General features: G+C 31.0%; 1 protein-coding gene across 2 annotated transcripts in view; it reads left to right on the top strand.

Moving 5' to 3' along the window:
- cdm (importin-13-like protein cdm) overlaps positions 1 to 20,130 on the top strand; it is a 63,253-nt gene that overhangs the window by 20,292 nt on the left and 22,831 nt on the right. For both annotated transcript variants that reach the window (XM_067279296.1, XM_067279297.1), the window contains exons 3-7: positions 1,850 to 2,017; positions 6,896 to 6,994; positions 7,071 to 7,124; positions 10,518 to 10,810; positions 15,776 to 15,860. In XM_067279296.1, coding sequence (XP_067135397.1) covers positions 1,850 to 2,017; positions 6,896 to 6,994; positions 7,071 to 7,124; positions 10,518 to 10,810; positions 15,776 to 15,860 — 699 coding nt within the window. The remainder of the gene's footprint in view (positions 1 to 1,849; positions 2,018 to 6,895; positions 6,995 to 7,070; positions 7,125 to 10,517; positions 10,811 to 15,775; positions 15,861 to 20,130) is intronic.

Consider the following 20,130-nt stretch of genomic DNA (forward strand, 5'->3'; position numbering starts at 1 on the left):
GTCTTAATATTTCTGGACTTTAGAGTATTTATAGGCACAATAAGTGTTGTATCCATTCTCCACAGTTGCTTTACTCAGAACTTGTTCATGATTTACTTCATGAACAAGTTCTGAGAATTTATTTTTTTCAGCATATGTACTTTCTATGTTGTGGGTGTTTGATACAAGTATGTCTACCAATGTACACTGAAGAGCCATTACATTATGACCACCTCCCACCTAGAGTAGTGAGCTCGCTTGGAGACAAAACAATGGCACTTGCATGACTCATACTGCCATATATAAACAGCCAGTGAACTGTGTTTCTGAATGTAGAGTTTTTGGTTGCATCATGAGAAAAGCAGCAGATTTATCAGACTTCAATAAAGGACAAATCATTATGGCTAGGCACCTGGGAATGTCGATCTCAGAAACAATGCGATTTGTGAGCTGTCCACATGCAGTCATTGTTAGTACTTATTGAAAGTGGTGTATGGATGAAGAAACAAGAAGTTGATGGCCAGCTGTATGCCATCCATAATGCATTGATTTCAGAGGGGAGCAGAGACTATTACACATTGTTTGCCATGACCGAAAGGCTACTTTGGCTCAAATTACCAGCAGCTACAACAGTGGTGACCAAGATAATGTGTCTTAGCACACAGTCCAGCTTACCCTTCTGTGTATGGGCCAGCATATTCACCTGGCCCAGCCAAGTTCCAGTGCTTGCAGCACGTCATCGACAACAGCGCCTGCAAGGGGCCAGGGAGCATTGCAATTGGACTTTAGAGGAATGGAAGAAAGTCGCCTGGTCTGACAAATCACGTTTTCTGGCCCATCGTGTTGACAGTCGAGCATATATGCCGATTTCCAAAGGAGACCATGGCAGCCAGACGCACAGTTGGATGGACACAAGCCGATAGAGGTGGTATTATGGTATGGTTGATGTTTTCATGGAGCACATTAGGACCCATCATTCCCATAAAACAATCCCTGGCAGCTGTGCACTATGTGAACATCGTTGCAGACCAGGTTCACTTCTTCAGGGCAACAATGTTCCCAGCGGGTGATGGCTTGTATCAACAGGATAATGTACTGTACCACATCATAAGGCCCGAATCATCATGGAGTGGTTCAAGAAACATTCCAGTGAATTTCAAGTCATGTTGGCCTCTGAATTCATTTGATATCAATCCAATTGAACATTTGTGGTTCCACCTGGAAAACGAATTTGTGCTGCCACATGACACCTTGCAATGTTTGGGAACTGGAGGACCAGCTGGTGAGCACCTTGTACCAGATACCTCAGACTACTTACCAGCACCTTGTTGAATCAATGCCTTGCTGTGTGTTGGCAATTTTGCGGGCGAAAGGTGGTCCTACGTCGTATTAAACAGGTGATCATAATGTGTATATTTTAAATAAATCAAATTAATCTTTACCCTTACACACAACAGAATAAATTATGGATTTTCTTCTATACACAAACTCTTTTCTGTGTTTGATACAAGGTTTTTGTTTGTTCAATAAGCATCCAGTGATTTGTACAACATTACAATTTAACAATATTACAATAAATATGAATTCATTCATATGTCATTACAATGTACACTTTTTCTATTTTCAGCAGTTTCTCTTATTTCAAAATATTTTATCTAACAATTTTTGCATTGAAACTATACTGGTTTACTAATCTGATTGAGTGATAAATACATTGACCTGCCTAGAATATGAATACAGAATAGATAATGCCAAAGATTAAAACAATTTGCAAAATATAAATAAAAATAATTATCAAAATATTAGTACATAAATAAAATGTACTAATGTGGAAATAATGAGTAAATCTATTTAATATTTTTTTTTCCAGACACAAGAAATACAATTTTTTGGAGCAAATATGCTTCAAATAAAGATTTCAAGATTCTGGCATGAAATTCCAGCTGAACAGTATATTTCACTTCGACATAAAATTTTAGAAACACTTATTAATTATGCTGGTGGTCCAAAAATAGTTCTTACAAGATTATCTGTAGCCGTAAGTGAAAAAAAATAAATTTTGAATAATCTTAATAATTTTTTTATTAATTTTACAAAGTATTATATTTTGTGCTATATTTCATAAAATGAATTAATCAGTATAATAATAATATATTCAACAATATTAAAAATTTCTAATGTATTAAGTATTTTTAAATACAGTGGTGCCTCGTATAACGTACGCCTCGAATAACGGACGCTGCAAACAACGGACTTTCTGTTTGGCCGTTACGTGACTCGAGCAACGGACTGGCTGCGAACAACGGACTTTCCGGCATAATTGGTGACTGCTCCATGGGTGCGTTCTTTAATAGCGGTCGCTCTGCGTTTCCGCTACTACGGGAGTGCACTGCTGTTTGTAGGCATTTAGGAATGACGGTGAAAGAAAGAAAGATGGCAGCGCCCGCACTATTGATAGTATCGTGATGGAGGAATCTATAATTCTAAAATATGAGCTTTTAAAGGCAAAAGAAGGATCCCAATTGTAAAATTTAACCATAAAATGGATTATTTGTTGAAAGAGCATTCAAAATAGCCTCGAAAAAAATTCGTAAAGACACTTACATCACCGCGTGCGCTAACTCGCTCTTTCACAATTTCTAAATTTTCATTCATAAAACCACATAATGGACCTGGAAATGAAACTATCTGAGCCATGGAGGACGCCATGTTGCTTTCCACCGTAAACTACTACTACAAGTGGCCATTTTCGCCGTTCGACGGCGCGCACTCCCACCGGAATTTAGGAACGCGTTCTGCAGGAATTTTTAAACGGATGTCGCTCGCACAGAGTTATGCGGAGGAATAAAAGAACGCGCCCTATGTTCATTTTTTTATGATACAGTATGGTTATTTTATGCTGCGGAACGAATTAGACGTTTTAACATGTATTTCTATGGGAAAACGCGTTTCGTATAACGGACGTTTCACTTAACGGATGTGCACCTGGAACGGATTAAGTACGTTATATGAGGCACCACTGTAATTCTATTTATTATTACTCATTGATTAAAAGAAATTTTTAAATAAATTTAAGATAAAATAAATCTCTCTTTTGTATGTGGTTATATAAATACAGTGGAACCTCACTTAACAAGCACCTTGCATAATGAGCAAAACAAATTGTAACAAAACTGACTCACTTAATGAGCAATGTTTTGCATAATGAGTGACGAGGAGAGAGAGAGTCCCGATTGTGTACATTCTCCATTAGTCTGTGTTTAGCACTCATTTCTGCTCTCACTCGTGATCAGATATTTTTCCAAACTTGTGTTGACACATATTACATATAAACATCAACAATTATCGCCCGTTATATAATAAACACACCAAATGATATGCCAAATTCTTGGGCTATGTAAAGACTATAATTAAATAGTAGAAATTAATTAATTTGACTAGAGGTAAGCAGTTGTCCTGCCATCTCATATTAAATTTAATGACCAATTTCAAATTAAATTTTAGAAATGTCTAAATAAAAAATTAATTAATTATAATTATTAAATTTAATACGAAATGGAAGCATAACTGCCTACCTCTAGTCAAATTAATTAATTTCTAATATTTAATTATAACATTTACATAGCCCAAAAATCTCACGTATTATTTGATTGATTGAGACATATTTTTTCGATTTTCCCCCTCCTTCCTGCAAATAAAATTCACATTACAGGTTGGTTAATTCTGCACTAGAAGAAAAGATGAGGATGATTCACACTCCTTAACAATGTATATTGCATAATTTTCTTTCAATAAATGTTATACATAAAATATTTGAGTATTTTTTCAGCATGAAACACATTATCGTATTTTACATTAATTTCTATGGGAAATATTGTTTTGCTTAATGAGTGTTTTGCATTATGAGTAAGATTCTGGAACAAATTATACTTGTTAAGCAAGGTTCCACTGTACAGTAAAACCGTGTTATTTTGAAACTCAAAAAAAAAAAAAAAAAAAAAAAACATGATTTTGAATTATACAAACTTCTTTGAATCAAAGATTTTGGTAATTCTTGAATAAAATTATGACATTATCTTATATAATTTCATCCATTTGTTTACAAATGCATTAATATCATGAATTATTTATTACTTAGTAATTTAAGCTATTTCAAAAAACTGTAGGTTGGTGTATACTTAATGAAAACCATAAAAACATAACAAAATTACATTCAAAGCAAGACCTGAAAATAATATATGAAAGAAGCTTAAGTGCTTCAAAAAAAATTACTGCAAATTTCATCTATTAGTTCTGTCATCTAGTTATATGAAGAATTCACCATCTTCAGTTTGAAATTATGAAAATCATGTGATCTGATGAAACAAGCTCTAACGGCTAAATCTATAAGTATGCATTCTATTGCAAACACGCATATGTATTTAATGGCCTTTGGAATTATTGAAATTATAGCTTTTTGCAAAAAAAATGTCCAAAATAATTAAATTCCATACAGATTTCTTCCATAAATATAAAAAATTCTCTCTTCATTGGCAATGTGTACAATGTCTGAATGACCATGAAGACAGACATCCAATAAATCAACAATGTTTAATTGGTGAAACCAGAACTGAAACTGCCACTTGGGTGTGGAAATTTTCATATAAACACACAATAGGATGGATGATTTCAAATTAAACAATATTTTTGCTGGTCATTGGACCAGATAATGACTATATTTTTTTGTATTTCATTGTATGCATATTTCAAATTATTCCAACTAAAATATATGCAAAATCCTATTCTCTTGCTGGGGACTAGACTTGACTTCAAATTACACGATACTTTGAATTATCTGATATCTAAATAACAAGGTTTTACTTTAACTCAATCAGTGAAAAAATAATGATGGCAATAAAATCAAATACAGTCAAACCTGTTTTTATGCGGGGGATAGGGACCGCATTAAAAAAAACGCATAAAAAAAATCGCACGAAACTTCACGAGGGGCTATAAAAAATAGTTTTCGTAACACAATTAAAAAATATTTTTTTATGCGGTCAATAGGGACCGCATAAAAAAAGTTTCACATAGAAAATAACTCAAAACCGTACGAAATAGAATTTATTGACAACAGATGTCAGCACTTGACTGCATCGTCTGGTCTATCGTCTGTTTTACATATTTTTGTCCAGGTGGTGTTTTGTCGACTTAAAAAGTAAATAATTTCATTTTTCACATATTCATGCAATAATATTACTATAATAAGTGCATTTATGCTATAATAAGTTTATTTAGCTATAATAAGTCAACGTGAGACATGACGAATCGCACGAGACTAGTCACCAACTATACCGCACAAATAAAAAATCGCACAAAAAAAACCGCACAAATTAAAAATTCACATTAAAAAAATCGCACAAATAAAAATCGCACATAAAAAGAGCACATAAAAACAGGTTTGACTGTAATTGATATGTAAAGAAATGTGAAATGACAATGTTTCATTTTTAAGCTATGTTAAGTCTATGGTACTTGTCTGCTTATGCATAGTGGATATCATCTTTTTATACAGCACAACAAGAGAACTTTAATACCTCCAGCAATGAACTTTAATATAAGAAAGAATGTGGACAAACATTTTTGATCTGTAAATAAATAAGATCAGCCTGTTTTCCTAAACTGATAAAACGTTTACAAATGAAATTTTTCACATTCCTATAACATTGAGAAATTATTATTGTACATTTGAAGAATCTGGTAAAGTAGAAAAAAAAATTTCAAGAAAAATTAAAATTCTCAAGGGATTTCAAAGTTTGTGTTGACATCCTGAATAATGATTGTATTGATTTATAATAATCTTAAATTGCTTAAATAGAAAGTCATACAATTCCTTAATATAATACTTGCTTTGTAAACTTTTACTGAGAATAATGGTATGCAAAAATTGCTAAATGAGGAATTGATAGTTTCCTTAATAATACAATAATAATAATAATAGTATCATATTTTTGTAGATTGTCTGGTATGTCAGTCTATCTGAGGGAGACCTTGATATGAGATATTTCTGTATGGTAAAAACTGGCATGCAGGTTTATCCTGGGGAATGCTGGCGTGCCAGTTTATGTGAGGTTATACATCACTCTCCAGAGAATGTGTACAAAAAAGAAACAAAATGAGTTATCTCACGTGGCATCTCATAGATACCAATTTTTATTCTAAAATTGTGAAATTGTCAGCATTACATAAAAAAAACTATGATCATATGTTTAATTTCTGCATTTTGTCTTCTTTCTAAGAATGTAAAATACTTGTGGAATGCTGAAAGTTTTTTTTTTATGTTTATTTTTGCAATTTTGAATCAAATTACATTAAAATAAACATATCATATTTCAGAAACTCACTGTAAATTATCTCACTTACACAATTAACATCTGCTTTATGTGAAATTTGAGAGGAGGGTGTTGTCTTTCAAGATTAGGATAGTACCAGTAAAACTTTATTACTTTAGATTGTCACTGCAACCCACACTAAGTACTTACTACTAACATCAATAAGTCATTAATTGTTTTATTACCCTGTAAACAAAAACACTCGTTTTGGTTGTAAGTCAGTCAGATTACAATGTTATTTTATTGTACTTGCAAGAATGTTTTCTTTAACATTTATTTAACAACTAGTTTTGTTAGATCTGATTAATTTCATTTTTTAGTCACAGTTTAACCAGTGTGCTGGTTCCTCAAGTTATATGCAACATGCCAGTCAATCAGCAAAAATACTGTTTGTGTGTATAATAATCTTGCTTATGGAAACTTAATTCTTTGTTTAACATTATTATGATTATAGTTACAGTTTAATACTATATTTTAAATCTTTGATAAAAATATCATGGATTTAAAATATGGTATTAAATTCTTTATTATGGTAATTCTTCCAGTTATCATCATACGTCATTCATACTCTACCAGAACACTGGCCTTCAGCTATAAGTGATGTAATTTCATCTCTTCAACCACAGAATATTCCTTCTGTCACAGTAATTATTTATTATTATTTTTCATTAATTAGCTTAAATGTTGCATATATAAATTAATTGTTATAAATATTTTTAGCCTCATCAAGCACTGACTATGCTGTTAGAATTACTTACTGTTCTACCTGAAGAGGTTTGTATTGGAAATTAATTTAAAATATTAGTAAAATAATATTTTACTTGTAAAAACTTACAAACATAGAATTATTATTATTATAAAAATAAAGGTTTTTTTAAATTCAAATAAAAATAATAAAGGACTAAAGTGGTTAATAAACTTAGTAACTATTTAATAACAAATAATGAGAAAGCATTAAAAGAAAAATCAATAATTTACAAAATATTGTTAGTATAAATTAAAATAAATAACATCAGCAACTCATTTGAAATATTATTACTATTATATAAATAGTAAATATAATATAATTAAAACATACTATTTTGAAACTAATTCTTAAGTCAAAAATGCATTTTCTTCTAACCTGTGAATGTTTTTTTGCAGATCTTAAAATATTGTATTGTTTCAAATATTTATATCAGTTTTTGCTTTTTTTTTTTTTTTTTGTCTTCTTACTTTAAGAGAAAATGTTGATATATTCTTTTAATATACTGCTCTGATGTCTGTTCTTGCCTGAAGATATCCCATTACCGTATATCTCGGCAGATAAGACAACCTTCAGATAAGATGAGGTATAAATTTTCGTTGAAGTTTTATAGTTTTAGCATATATCTGTCCTATAAGACGACCCCCGAACTATCAACGGCCTATGAATTTAGTTTAGATCAGCGATCGTCATCTGAATAATAACACTGTATAGCATATACAGAATTGTGTCCTATTCATAATTTTTTGAACAAATATCAAATTTTATTTTCTTGCATCTGGCATCACTGCCTTGCAATTGTTGCAAACATTCGCACTGATTCAGGCATTCAAGTTATGACTTTGACTATTCACAAAAACTTGTATGGCCTATTCTATTTTGTAGACATACTCTACTCTCTACTAGTAAATAATTATGGTTTGTCCATTTTACTATAATGGTTTTAATTTATATAAATTTCAATCTAATTTTTTTGTATCTGTCCTATAAGACAACCCCAGATTTTTGGAGCCTTATTTTATGATTCAACTATTGTCTTATCTGCCAAGATATACGATAACTGGGTTGAAAATGTTAGCAATTATCCAATCTTACTTGCTGTCAAAGATGTTTTTCTTGCTTCATTGTGTTTTTGATGAACTGTATTATTTGAAAGAAAAATGAAAATGTTAATGAAATGTAAATGTTCTGAAAATTAAATTTTGGATTAATTTTTTCATAAATCATTATTAATAGTTTTCAGTTGATTTATAAGATACCTTATTCAATTAAATTTGAATGGCTGTATAAGAAAAATCAAAATTAAAATATTAAGTAAAATTCTATTTATATTAGTTATTTTATTTTTCATTAAGTTGCTTTCATTATTTTTATTCTTAAAAATATTGCCAATTATAATGTGAAAAAACTAAAATAATAAAAGATTTTTTTCTATTTCTTAAAATTAATTGACATGTGAAATTATCATACATTTTTAGAAGTACTACATTAAACTTCTGCTAACTCAGACTAATAGGATGAAGTTTGTCAGAGTTTATGAAAGTCCAAGTTAGTGAGGTGTTTTCTCTAAAGACACGGAAAATGAGAAGGTGAATTTACCTTACTTTAAAATGGACAGGTTACCTGGGACCATTACATTACATTAAAAGAGTAGAGAGGTTTTCTGAATGTTCACAGACTTTACTGCTAAGAAATTAGAAGTGGAAGTGATAGTAAGTAGGGAAGGGAAGAGTGGGATCACTGGGCATCTGCATTGCATTTGTTGAAAAGTAAAAATTCAATTACAACACAAAATATGTAGTATACAGTATAAAAACAAACATGACAAGTTTGTGCATGTAGGTGAGTATGTATAGCAAAGGAGGTACCGGACATAATGGTTTAACATTTACAAAGTACACAGTTTGTGACCACTTTATATAAATAATTTATACAAATACCAACACTCATTATAGGAGTGGAGCAGTATTATATAAAGTTAGATATAGAACAAAACATGAATATTAGTTATTGATGTGGCTAAGTCTTGTATTTACATGGTTAGTGCTGTAGATGTGGTTGGCATAAGAGATAAAACATTACAAAAAATTATTATTAAAAACAATATTCTCAAATCCATGCTCGTAACAAATAATTATTGAAGGACATAGTTAAATATAAGCCCAGTGGGTCTAATTTGCATATGTATAGTCAAATCACAGGTTGAACCAAATTGGGCGAGAAGCCAGCTTACCTTAATTGATATCAGCCAATCCATTGTTGGTGGCTAGGACCATTGCTGAGAGGATCCAGTTTGTACAAGAAAGTTTTGTTCAGAGCCCTCAAAAGTCAACAAATCATGCCAGCTTGGAATTGCACATTGTGCAACCAAAAATCTGGCATATTCTATGCAAATGTCTTCAAATGAAACCGTAATCAGAATCTTCATTTCCAACAGCTACTAGTAGAAGATATGTTTGCTGAAAAGATGGTTTTTAGTGATGAGACAACATTTTGCATCTGTGGCATGGTAAATTGTCAAAATGTATGCATTTGGGACACAGAATTTCTTTGTGTAACAGTGGAACACATCCATAATTTTCCTAAATTAAATTTGTGTTGTTTTTTCTTCCAACATCTACAATCTATTATTTGTGGAGCAAACTGTTTCTGATGCCACATATCGAAACGTGCTGAAACAGTGACTAATGCCACAATTACAGGACAATATCAAATACTGCATTTTTCAACTAGATGGATCTTATCAAACATCTGAAAATGTGACAATCACCTTTATGCTGAACTTAGGTCATTGGATTGGATGTGTTGTCATGATGACTTTCCTCCTCTTCTGTGGCTTCCATGGTCATCTGGCCTAACCTTGTGTGATTTTTTCTTATGGGGTTACATCAAAGATCATGTCTATGTGCTTCCTAGCCATGCAATTTAGCACAGTTGTGAGAAAGTATCATCCATGCAGTAAATGGTATTGACAGTGAGATGTTGGAATGTGTATTGGATAGATACTCTACTTATTTATATGAACCATTCTGCTGTGTCTGCTTTGGTTATTATGCTATCAAGTACCAAAACACTGGAGGGACTTATGAATAATCCTGTATATTTGTTAAAATTATAGTCATTGCCTAATAATTTTTGATGATGATATTAATTTATTAATTTCAAACTGGCCAAAAAGTTAGAAAAGTGAATAAAAAGGCTGCATTTTTAAAGGTTTTTGTGTCGAGGTATGAGTTAAATTGCTGAATTTTTGTTGTTGTTAATTTATTGATGCTTATCCAGTTATGTGCTGACTTTACTAATAGTTTTTATAAAATATAAAATTGAATTTAGTGTCTAAATAAATTGTTTCTTGTTAATAATATAAATTGTTTATATATAATAATTTATATTATAATAAATGGTCTAATAAATAATTTCAGTTTCAGACTATGCACATGCCTTGCTCTCAAAGAGGAATTGTCCGAAATGCCTTGCAGTCATCTGTACCACAAATATTAGGTTTAGTTCAAGAAATTTTTTATCAGACAGATGAAGTGACAAATATTCATCAAATGGCATTAAAATGCTATTCAAGTTGGTCTCAGTTGGATCCTTGTGTCTTAGAATATGAACCATTGTTATTAAGTACTTTGAAATTAGTTTATAATGAAGAACTTTGTCAAACAGCTTTAGAAGCACTGACAAATGTTGTTATTCATCCAGAATCTCATAAGTAAGTATTTAAGAAAAATATATTTTTTTTAAATCTAATTGTACTTTTTGCTATGATAGTTTGGACTAAATTTTTCAGTTTTTAAAGATTAATCGATAAATAAATAAATAATGGAATATAAATAAACAGTAACATTAATACCTGATACATTCTAACGTACACGCCATCAATGCCGTAAGATATCAGGCTAAATAAACGCTATATTATTATTTAATTACGAAATAATTTGGTACTAGAGTGAGATGTTAGGAGCCATCTAGATTTAATTATAATTATTAAAGTTAATAAGAGATGGCACCTAACACCTCACTCTAGTACCAAATTATTTCGTAAGTAAATAATAATACAGCCTTTATTTAGCCCGATACTTTATGGCATTGATGGTATGTAGATTATAATGGAATATAAATCAAAAGTATATGATTTTCCATAATTTTAATTGTAACCTAAAGAACAACCTTTTTTAATCATTACCATTTATTGTTTTATTTATTATTATTATTATTATTATTATTATAACAAGATTTATGATTATTGTAATTAGTACTATGTTATCTATTATTTCATACAATGTTAGTCTATTATTGGTTACATATAACATGTTAGAGTATATTGTAACTTGCAGAAAAAAAATTATGGAAATGAAATATTTATCGTTTCACTGGAACCTGCTATAATGATTCAATCATCAATTACGTGCAGTTTTAAAAGTAATATTATTTGCATTAGCTTATGGTTGTTTAATTTGTATATCTTACACAGGCATTGTCAACTGATTATTATGATAACTGGGTTTATTGAGTGTTACTATTTAGATAAACAGTTACCGTATATCTCGGCGGATAAGACGATAGTTGAACCATAAAAAATGGCCCCGAAAATCCGGGGTCGTCTTATAGGACAGATACAAAAAAATCAGATTGAAATTTATATAAATTAAAACCATTATAAAAAGACAGACAAACCGTAATTATTTACTAGAAGAGAGTAGGGTATGTACAAAATAGAATAGCCCATAGGATGTTTTTGTAAATAGTCAAGGTCATTACCCGAATGCCCAAATTAGTGCGAATGTCTGCAAAAATCGCCAGATGCAGAAAATAAAATTTGTTCATTCAAAAAATTACAAATAGGACATAATTCCATATACGCAATACAGTATTATTATTCAGATAATGATTGCTGATCTAAACTAAATTCATAGGCCATTGATAGTTTGGGGGTCGTCTTATAGGACAGATATATGTATATGCTAAAACTATAAAACTTCAACGAAAATTTATACATTGTCTTATCTGAAGGTTGTCTTATCCACCAAGATATACGGTACTTGTTTTAGTTGATTAAAAAGTAGAATCTTCTTGTGAATTTATCCAAATTTCAAACTTACCTACTACTGAATATAGCACTATTATTATTTTTACCTGCATTATGATATTGCTTCTGGGAAGGTGTGTGTGTGTTTGAATTTGTGCATATCATAATGGAAATCACACAAAATCATATTCAACTTGTAAAAAACTGATGTCGGTCATGTAGAAAAGCTGAATGTCACATGAACATCATATTTCATCATGAAACAGTTTGATAATTTTGAACTATTGTTTTTGACATTACTTTGATTAACATATATTTTTGGTCAGAGGAATTGACTTACATTAGTTGGTGTATGTATCAGTTAGAAAAGGAGGAAAGGACATGATGCTGTAGTATGATTATTTTAAAAGGCTGGAATGATTATTTACAACAAGCATGTATCAAGGAATTTTGCAACAGAAAGTAAATATAAAACTGGTGGTTTTGGAAAAATAATCAATAGACAAAAGTTTATTTATGAAGAGAAGAAAAAGTGTTGGTTGAGCACACCTAATTCCAAGAGTTAAGGTGTCATAAAATATCATTGATAATGCTATATTTTCAATAGTCATGCAATATGCATTATTATAGTACATAAATTTTTTGTTTTATTGTTAAAAAAATGTATATATAAATGTTTGGTCTTATCTTTTATAAATTAGAGAAAATATTATCCCTTAATAAAAGAATTAAAAATTAATAAATTTTTTACTGAAGAAATTTAAAAAAAATCTGTTAGCCAAATGGTTAAAATGTGACCTTACAAATGCATAGTCTTGGCATCAGTTCCCTATTCTTAATACAAAGACTTTTATTTGTCATTCATCTAAACATTCATTTGCTTTATCCCAGTGTTTTTGAACCCATGTGCTGCAACACACTTGTGTGTTGTGAGATTGGCTCAAGTGTATCACAAAAATATTAAATATTTTTTTGAATTTTAACTAACATTTTTAAAATTTCTTATATCTTTCACATTTTACTACTAGCTAATCAAAAGAAGAGGGTGTTTACTAAAATGTCAATTGTTGCAAAATTTACAGAATTAGCCTACCCTTTTCACAAAAGTTGCATGCATCTATGCTAGCTCATTATGCATTGATTCAAAGAGTCTATTCATTTTTATAGTTTCTTTGTAAAATTGTGAATTTTTGTCTTGGTAAGTTTAACTTCTGTATTAACAAAATTTTTTAAATCAACCATAATTTATTTTAAATTTTAAACATTTTTAAAAAATCAAATGTAAAAATTATGGTGGGCTGCAGAAATCTTAATAAATTCAAAGTGTGTTGCTAATCCAAAAAGGTTGGGAAATACTGCTTTTTCCCAATGGAAATGTGCATTGCATTATATGAGTGTCAGCACAACATGACAGCAATAAGATGGTCTGATAAAACCAATGAAAATGATTTTTATTTGTATTATTTTTGTGATATCATGATATCTATATTTTTTTAATAATAATAATTTATTACAGGAATGAAAGAAAGAAAAAAGATTTAATTAATTTTGTTAATTCAAAAGTGTGTACAATAAATTATATATAATTTTTTGTATTTGTATTATAATTATGAAATTGTTTTCCTGCTTTTTTTGTATAAGTTACATTATACAAGGTGATTAACTTAAATCCTCAAAACTGAACACTTACTTTGTTCAACACGATTGTAGTCACATTTGAATAACAAGCAATGTAAAATAAACCTTGGTTGACTTCTTCACCATGAAATAAGGAATCATTCCATTCATCTTTTCATTTTATACAGAGATACTTCTTATACTTTAGCATATATGTAAATATATGAAGTCCTAGACAGTGACATGGTAAGAGAACTTGGCTTAAATACAATTTGAGCATTTGTCCCATTGTATAAGACAGCCATAGTGTACTGAAATCTTGTGAAATATCTGAAGTTGTATACTAATTCAAGACTACTACTAATCGAAGTTTTTGCTGTTTTAAGTCTTTATTGTTGTAATTTGTTGAGTTTATTGTAATTAAATCCTAATAAGATATCTTTTGTATAAATATATATGTACAGTGCCATGTCCCAAAGTTTGGATTTTACACTAATATTTGGTTGAACTTCCTCTGGCTTTGATTACAGCCCTTATCCATAAATATACAGACTCTGTGAGATTCTGAAGCACTGCCTTGATGATTTCCAACCACTTTTAATGCAGTATTTTTTATGTCAAATTCATTGGTACATTATTATCATGTTTAATTAGGTGTTCCAGTACAGTCCCAAAGATGTTTAAATGACTGATGTGTTGACCCTGTGGAGGTCACTCCAGGTGTAAGAAGTCAGTATTGTGCTTCCTATATTAGTTCATTATAATATAATATTATCATCTGGAAACATTAGAGCCATTGGGGTGAAAATCATAGATTGCAGAAACATATGGTCATCCAGCACTTTAATGTAGTCATGTGACTTCATAGTTTTCTCAAAAATGACCAGTAGACCCAACTAGACCAAAAAAACATACCCCCAAATCATTACTGATTTTTCATAACCTTGAACAGTTTCTTGAATACAAGCTGGATCAAGTGCTTAATGGGATTTGCTTCACATATATTGGCAACTAGCCCTGCAAAATCTGGTGAATGTTGATTCATCGTTGATATAACACTTTTTTCCAAGCAGCAATAGTTTAGTTTTGGGCTCTTCAGGCAACTGAGTAGCTTGTGTTGAAGGGAACAGCTCTGAAGTCCCATATTCAATAACAAATATTGAGGAGTTCTGATTGATATGTTGTATCCCATTTAGTATAACGTTATTGCAAAGTTTATGATTGAATTTTCCTTGGTTTTGCTTAACAAGATGCTTTATTATGCTCATCCAGAATTCCTTTTTCTGCCACATTTAGAGTAATTTGCAGCTTTTTTCCATGTTTAAATCATTTAATCTTGACTCTCTTACACTAGTCTGTGAAACTTGAAGTTTATCAGATATTCTTCTAAATGTCATACTAGTTTGTCACAGGAAATTTGTTGCCCTGTGATAAACCTTGACCATGAAATATTTGTTTAAAAATTTACTGCTAATTTTTTCAAATAAATATTAAAATAATTTTTTTGTTTACAAAAAGTATCATTGTTAACAATCTAAATTAGATTAATGATATGTTTAATAAATAATTTTAGAATCAAAATTAACCACTACATTTGTTTATATTAATTTTATTAATATAATTTTTACAAAATGATTATCTCAGATTTAATAACTGTTTTAGAATGTAAGTGACATTTGTTTTGGAAAAGTTACTATACTTTTAATCATAATTATTTTTAAAGTTATAGATTCTTAATGACACAAACACAAATGAAAAATTGAATATGGCTTTTCTGTTGTGATCTATTATTTTATGATAGCTTTCAATATTTTTATTTTTTGCAATAAAAACTGTTCACTTGCTTAAATAATTTTTAAAAAATCAAAAGTTTACTATTCTTTCCCTTAAATGTATTAAAATATTTTTAAACCTTATTACTTTATTTTTAAACCTTAAACTTTTTATTCCTTAACCAAAAAAAATATTTTCTTAGATAATTATTTAAATAAAAATAGAAATTATATATTGTAGATAAAATTTTTATTTTAGATGTCCAAATTCTATCTTGAAATTAGTTGGACAGATAATTAAATTGGAGGATTTATTATCAAAAGCGATTCAAGAAAAAGATATGGTAAGTTTGATATAATATAAAATCACATTATATTTAATTGAAGCTCAGTAGACAGGCTTGCATCTGATAAAGAGCCTAACCTGTCTGTCAAGCATTTTTATCTTGAAATTTATTTCTTCTACTGCATTTTCAGCCTAAGTTCAATATATTTTCTATGTTCATCTCAAATAATTTTCTCCCAAAACTTCTATATCTCAAATTACAGACTGAAGTGTCAATTACAGTTTCAAAGCTCAACAACTACATTTTGATAGCATAAATTGCAGTTGAGAAACATCTCTTGAAATACAGTACATAGTTGCAATTGACACTGCTTTTCTCTAATTGGCTTCAAGTTTGGTTTGGTTTATTTATTTACTGCAATACAATGTGAGCAATCTGTCAAGGGGGATGCTTCTTGGGGGGACATTAAATGGGAAACTGGCCCCTATTTCAGTATAGGAATACCATTATGTAATTGAAATAAAGGAACAGTAGTTATAGCAGCAATCATCATAATTTAGTGTACAAGTTGTTTAAAAACCAATTTTTTGTCAGTAAAGTCACAGTGGCTGTATTTTGGATCCAATAGGGCATTATCTTACTTGTAGACTTTTTGGAAGTTGATACTACAGGCAACTTAGATACAGGACTGGGGAATTGTCATTTTTTTTACTAACTCTGACTTTGGATATGTACAACAATTTAGAAAATAAATTACTATGTCAGACTTTTATATCATAAATGCAAGAAAAATCTACAGGTGTCCAAATAAGACTATCAAACAGTAAACCTAATTTTGTCTTATAACCAAGTCTGTTTTAATCAGGAATTTTGACTTTGGAGTTGATATTTTCAGCTTTCTGACACTGACTTCTTAGTATTTATATACTCTCATTGCCATAAAAACTTGCACATCAAGAAGGAGTTGTCATATCACTGCAAAACTTGGCATTCAATAAGTCTCATGCAGATATGGAAATGATTAGTTATAGCGTGATGGCTCATCACATAATGTCAGCAGAGGGTGTTAAAGTACATATCCCTTGGCCTATACAAAAATGCATTAAAGACATCCTGTCTGTAATTAACCTGTTGCAGAGGGATGCTGTATCACTAGAGATGCTTTCGTTGCAATCAAAGACCATATGAACAACTAACCAAATTTGAGAGGAGAAGGATCATTGAGTTGAGAAAAGCTGGACGATCATCTTGCCAAATAGCTCACCAGCTAGACCATGCTGACAATACTATGAGGAGGTGTTGGTATCAATGAATGAGAGAGAGCTTGCAAACACGGCGCCCAGGCTCAGGGTGCCTTCGGCAGACCACTAGTCGAGAGAATTGCCTGGACCTCTGACAAACATGTATACAGCCGACCACATCATTGTCTACCATCTAAACATAGGTGGTGCCATCATTACAGGCCTGTGTCTGTCTGTACCATTTTGAGGCACCTGGGTGAAGAACATTTTCTATTGCAGTAGCCATTACATGCGCTGCCATTGATACCACCCACCATTGCCTCTGTTTGGAGTGATATTGCTCCCAATGGAATTTGATTGCAACAAAATGGAACCAGGTTGTCTACAATGACAAATTCACATTCAGTTTGGGCACTGACAACAGCCTTGTTTGTGTCTGGAAGCCTTGTGATAAATGTCTCAATCCTGCCTATGCTATACAGAGGCACACCACTCCATAGCTGTTGTGATGGTCTGGGATGCCATCACATATGACAGCTGTGGTAGATCTCTTTCCTCTAGGAGTGATCCAAGGAACCATGATAGCAGACTGATATGTTAGTGACATCCTGCAGTCATGTGTTGCCTCTTGTGACAGGACTCCCAAGAGCCAACAGGATAATGCTTGACTGCACCCAGCAAGGGTGTTACAGAATTGCTCTGCCACATTGCCACATTTCCCTGGTATTCCCAGTCCCAATTTGTCACCGATTGAACATGTCTGGGATCACCTGGGTCACCAAGTTAGACAGTGAGTTTGGCCAAACTAGAAGACACCAAACGGCACCTGTATGCCTCCATGCTCATCCACATCACATTGTGTATTTATGCTAGAGGTGGTCCAACAGGGTACTAGAACCTTTCATTTGTAGTTTTTCCTGCAATAAATGATCCTTTTGCTTTCATTTTGTAATCACTTATATCATTGTTACATTCACACATATACAGTTTTGTTCGATTCAGACAACTCCTTCTTGATGAGTAAATGAAAACCACTTATACTGTTTTTAAAATCACCATTAGTCATGGGCATGGAATACGGCATCTGACTGAGTAATGGCAAAAGTGCATAGAAAATGATGACGACATTGTGGGGAAAAAAGTGTGTTTTTTAATAATTGAGGATTAATTGATATAAAAGCATTTTTGTAGGAAGCAACGTTTGAGGGGTAAAAAGAGGCATGACTTTTACACCATATCTGTTTATTTTTTTATAGGTGATTTCATAATTAAAATAATTTGCAATGTTGTTATAAAGCAGATTTATCAGTTTAATTGATTTGATGAAATGCCTAAGATAGAAATGTCAATTTTAATGTTTGAATTTTTTTGTTTAAAAAAAATTAATGGTTAGATGGTTTCCCATACTAATAAAACAGTTTGTAGAAAAATTTTTAACCTTATTTAAATTATTTTAAACTTAGGCATAAAGTATAAGTATTCTTCATTTAGTTCAAAATTTTACTTTTATGAAAAATGTGTTTCTTTTCTCATGTTATAAAAACAAATGATGCAAAAAGTGTTCATGTAAGCATCTTAATCCAAATGTCAGCATAGAAAATATTGAAATGCAGAATTATATACAGTGCTAGATTTCATATTTTTATCAGTTTACTGATAGAGTACAGGTATCCCTAGTGTTGCCATCTTTTCAAAATTGCTGACCCAGATGGCAGGTCAAGTTAATGTGCAATGTTATTTTACCATGCAAAGAATAATGGGCATGCCAGTTCTAAACCAGTTAGGGACTTGTGTAGAAGCAACTTAAATTAAGAAATGAAATAACTTGGCTTTAAAGAACTGAGAAGCAAAACGAAAAAAAAAAAAAAAGGTCGACAGATTGCAGCGTATGAAGTCTTTCACTGTCAAAATAAAGTAAATTTATAAAAATATTTGCTAGTACTTTGTTTCATCATAATTTCACAATTTCTACAAAATCCCAGACAAAGTTAATTGTTAACCCTGACAATGAATTAAAAACCGAACAGGTGGCAATACTAGGTATACCTTATATAAATAACATGGTATTACATTCCAAAAAAAGAACTGTGCTATGCAAATCTGTGCTATACGAAACAAAGGACTAATGCAAAACATGGGGTTAGGTTCCAGAAGTTAGTTAAAGTATACTTTTCTTTTTCATCTCTAAGAGAAATACGTTTATTAAAATGATTAATAATTTCTATTCTTATCGGCCTTTAAAACCATGATGTCATTGTCAGCCAGCCTTCTTTTGCTTCTGTAGAGATCTTTACAGAAAACTGCATCTTGTTGATTGCTTCTTATGTTTCTGGCTTTAAACACTGTTTCCATCTGTATAATTCTTTGTAGCTCTCTTTCATACCTGATATAAGCCTTTCTATATTAGGTATCATACATTCAGGTTTGAGCGGTGTGTATCCTGGAACATAAGTGGGACCCAGCTTTATGGTATTGATGAGAAAATACGGAGGAGAGATAACGTCCCAATGTATTAACAGTATATTCATGATCACTCTTTTATTACTTTTCTGCTTGGTGTAGATCCATCTCAGCTTTTTGTCATATCTATTATGTAGGGTGTTTGATATTTTGTCATGTATGCTGATTACCTGTCTGTTGACTTCATACAGTATGTTTGGGTCTTGTTCAAATAGCTGGTTTGACGACGACATCACAGTTTTAAAGGCTGATAAGAATAGAACTTTAGTGTTATTGAAGACGACTACGTATAGGAAGCTGTTGATCAATAATTTATTTCCAATCGACAATTAATTAACAGTTGCAATTAAAAATATTGTGTTATGCATTAATATTAACTTTAGTTAAACAGGGGCATTTTCTTTGTACAAAGTATTGTCATTTGAGTTTTTTTTTGTTGACCTTGATTAGCAACGTCTTCATTTTTTTAATATTTTTACCATAAAATTTTTTTATGATATGAGAAAATAAAACTAAAAATATTAATCAAAATTTTGTTCTAGTGGTTTGCATTTGTTCAATCGAGGATCAAGCAATTTATTTTCTAGAATTTGTGTTCAAATACTGAATTATTCGAGTTTGGAACA

Source organism: Centruroides vittatus, unplaced genomic scaffold (assembly GCF_030686945.1).
Source record: "Centruroides vittatus isolate TY-2023 unplaced genomic scaffold, ASM3068694v2 contig_863, whole genome shotgun sequence".
In the NCBI taxonomy this organism is placed as follows: Eukaryota; Metazoa; Arthropoda; class Arachnida; order Scorpiones; family Buthidae; genus Centruroides; species Centruroides vittatus.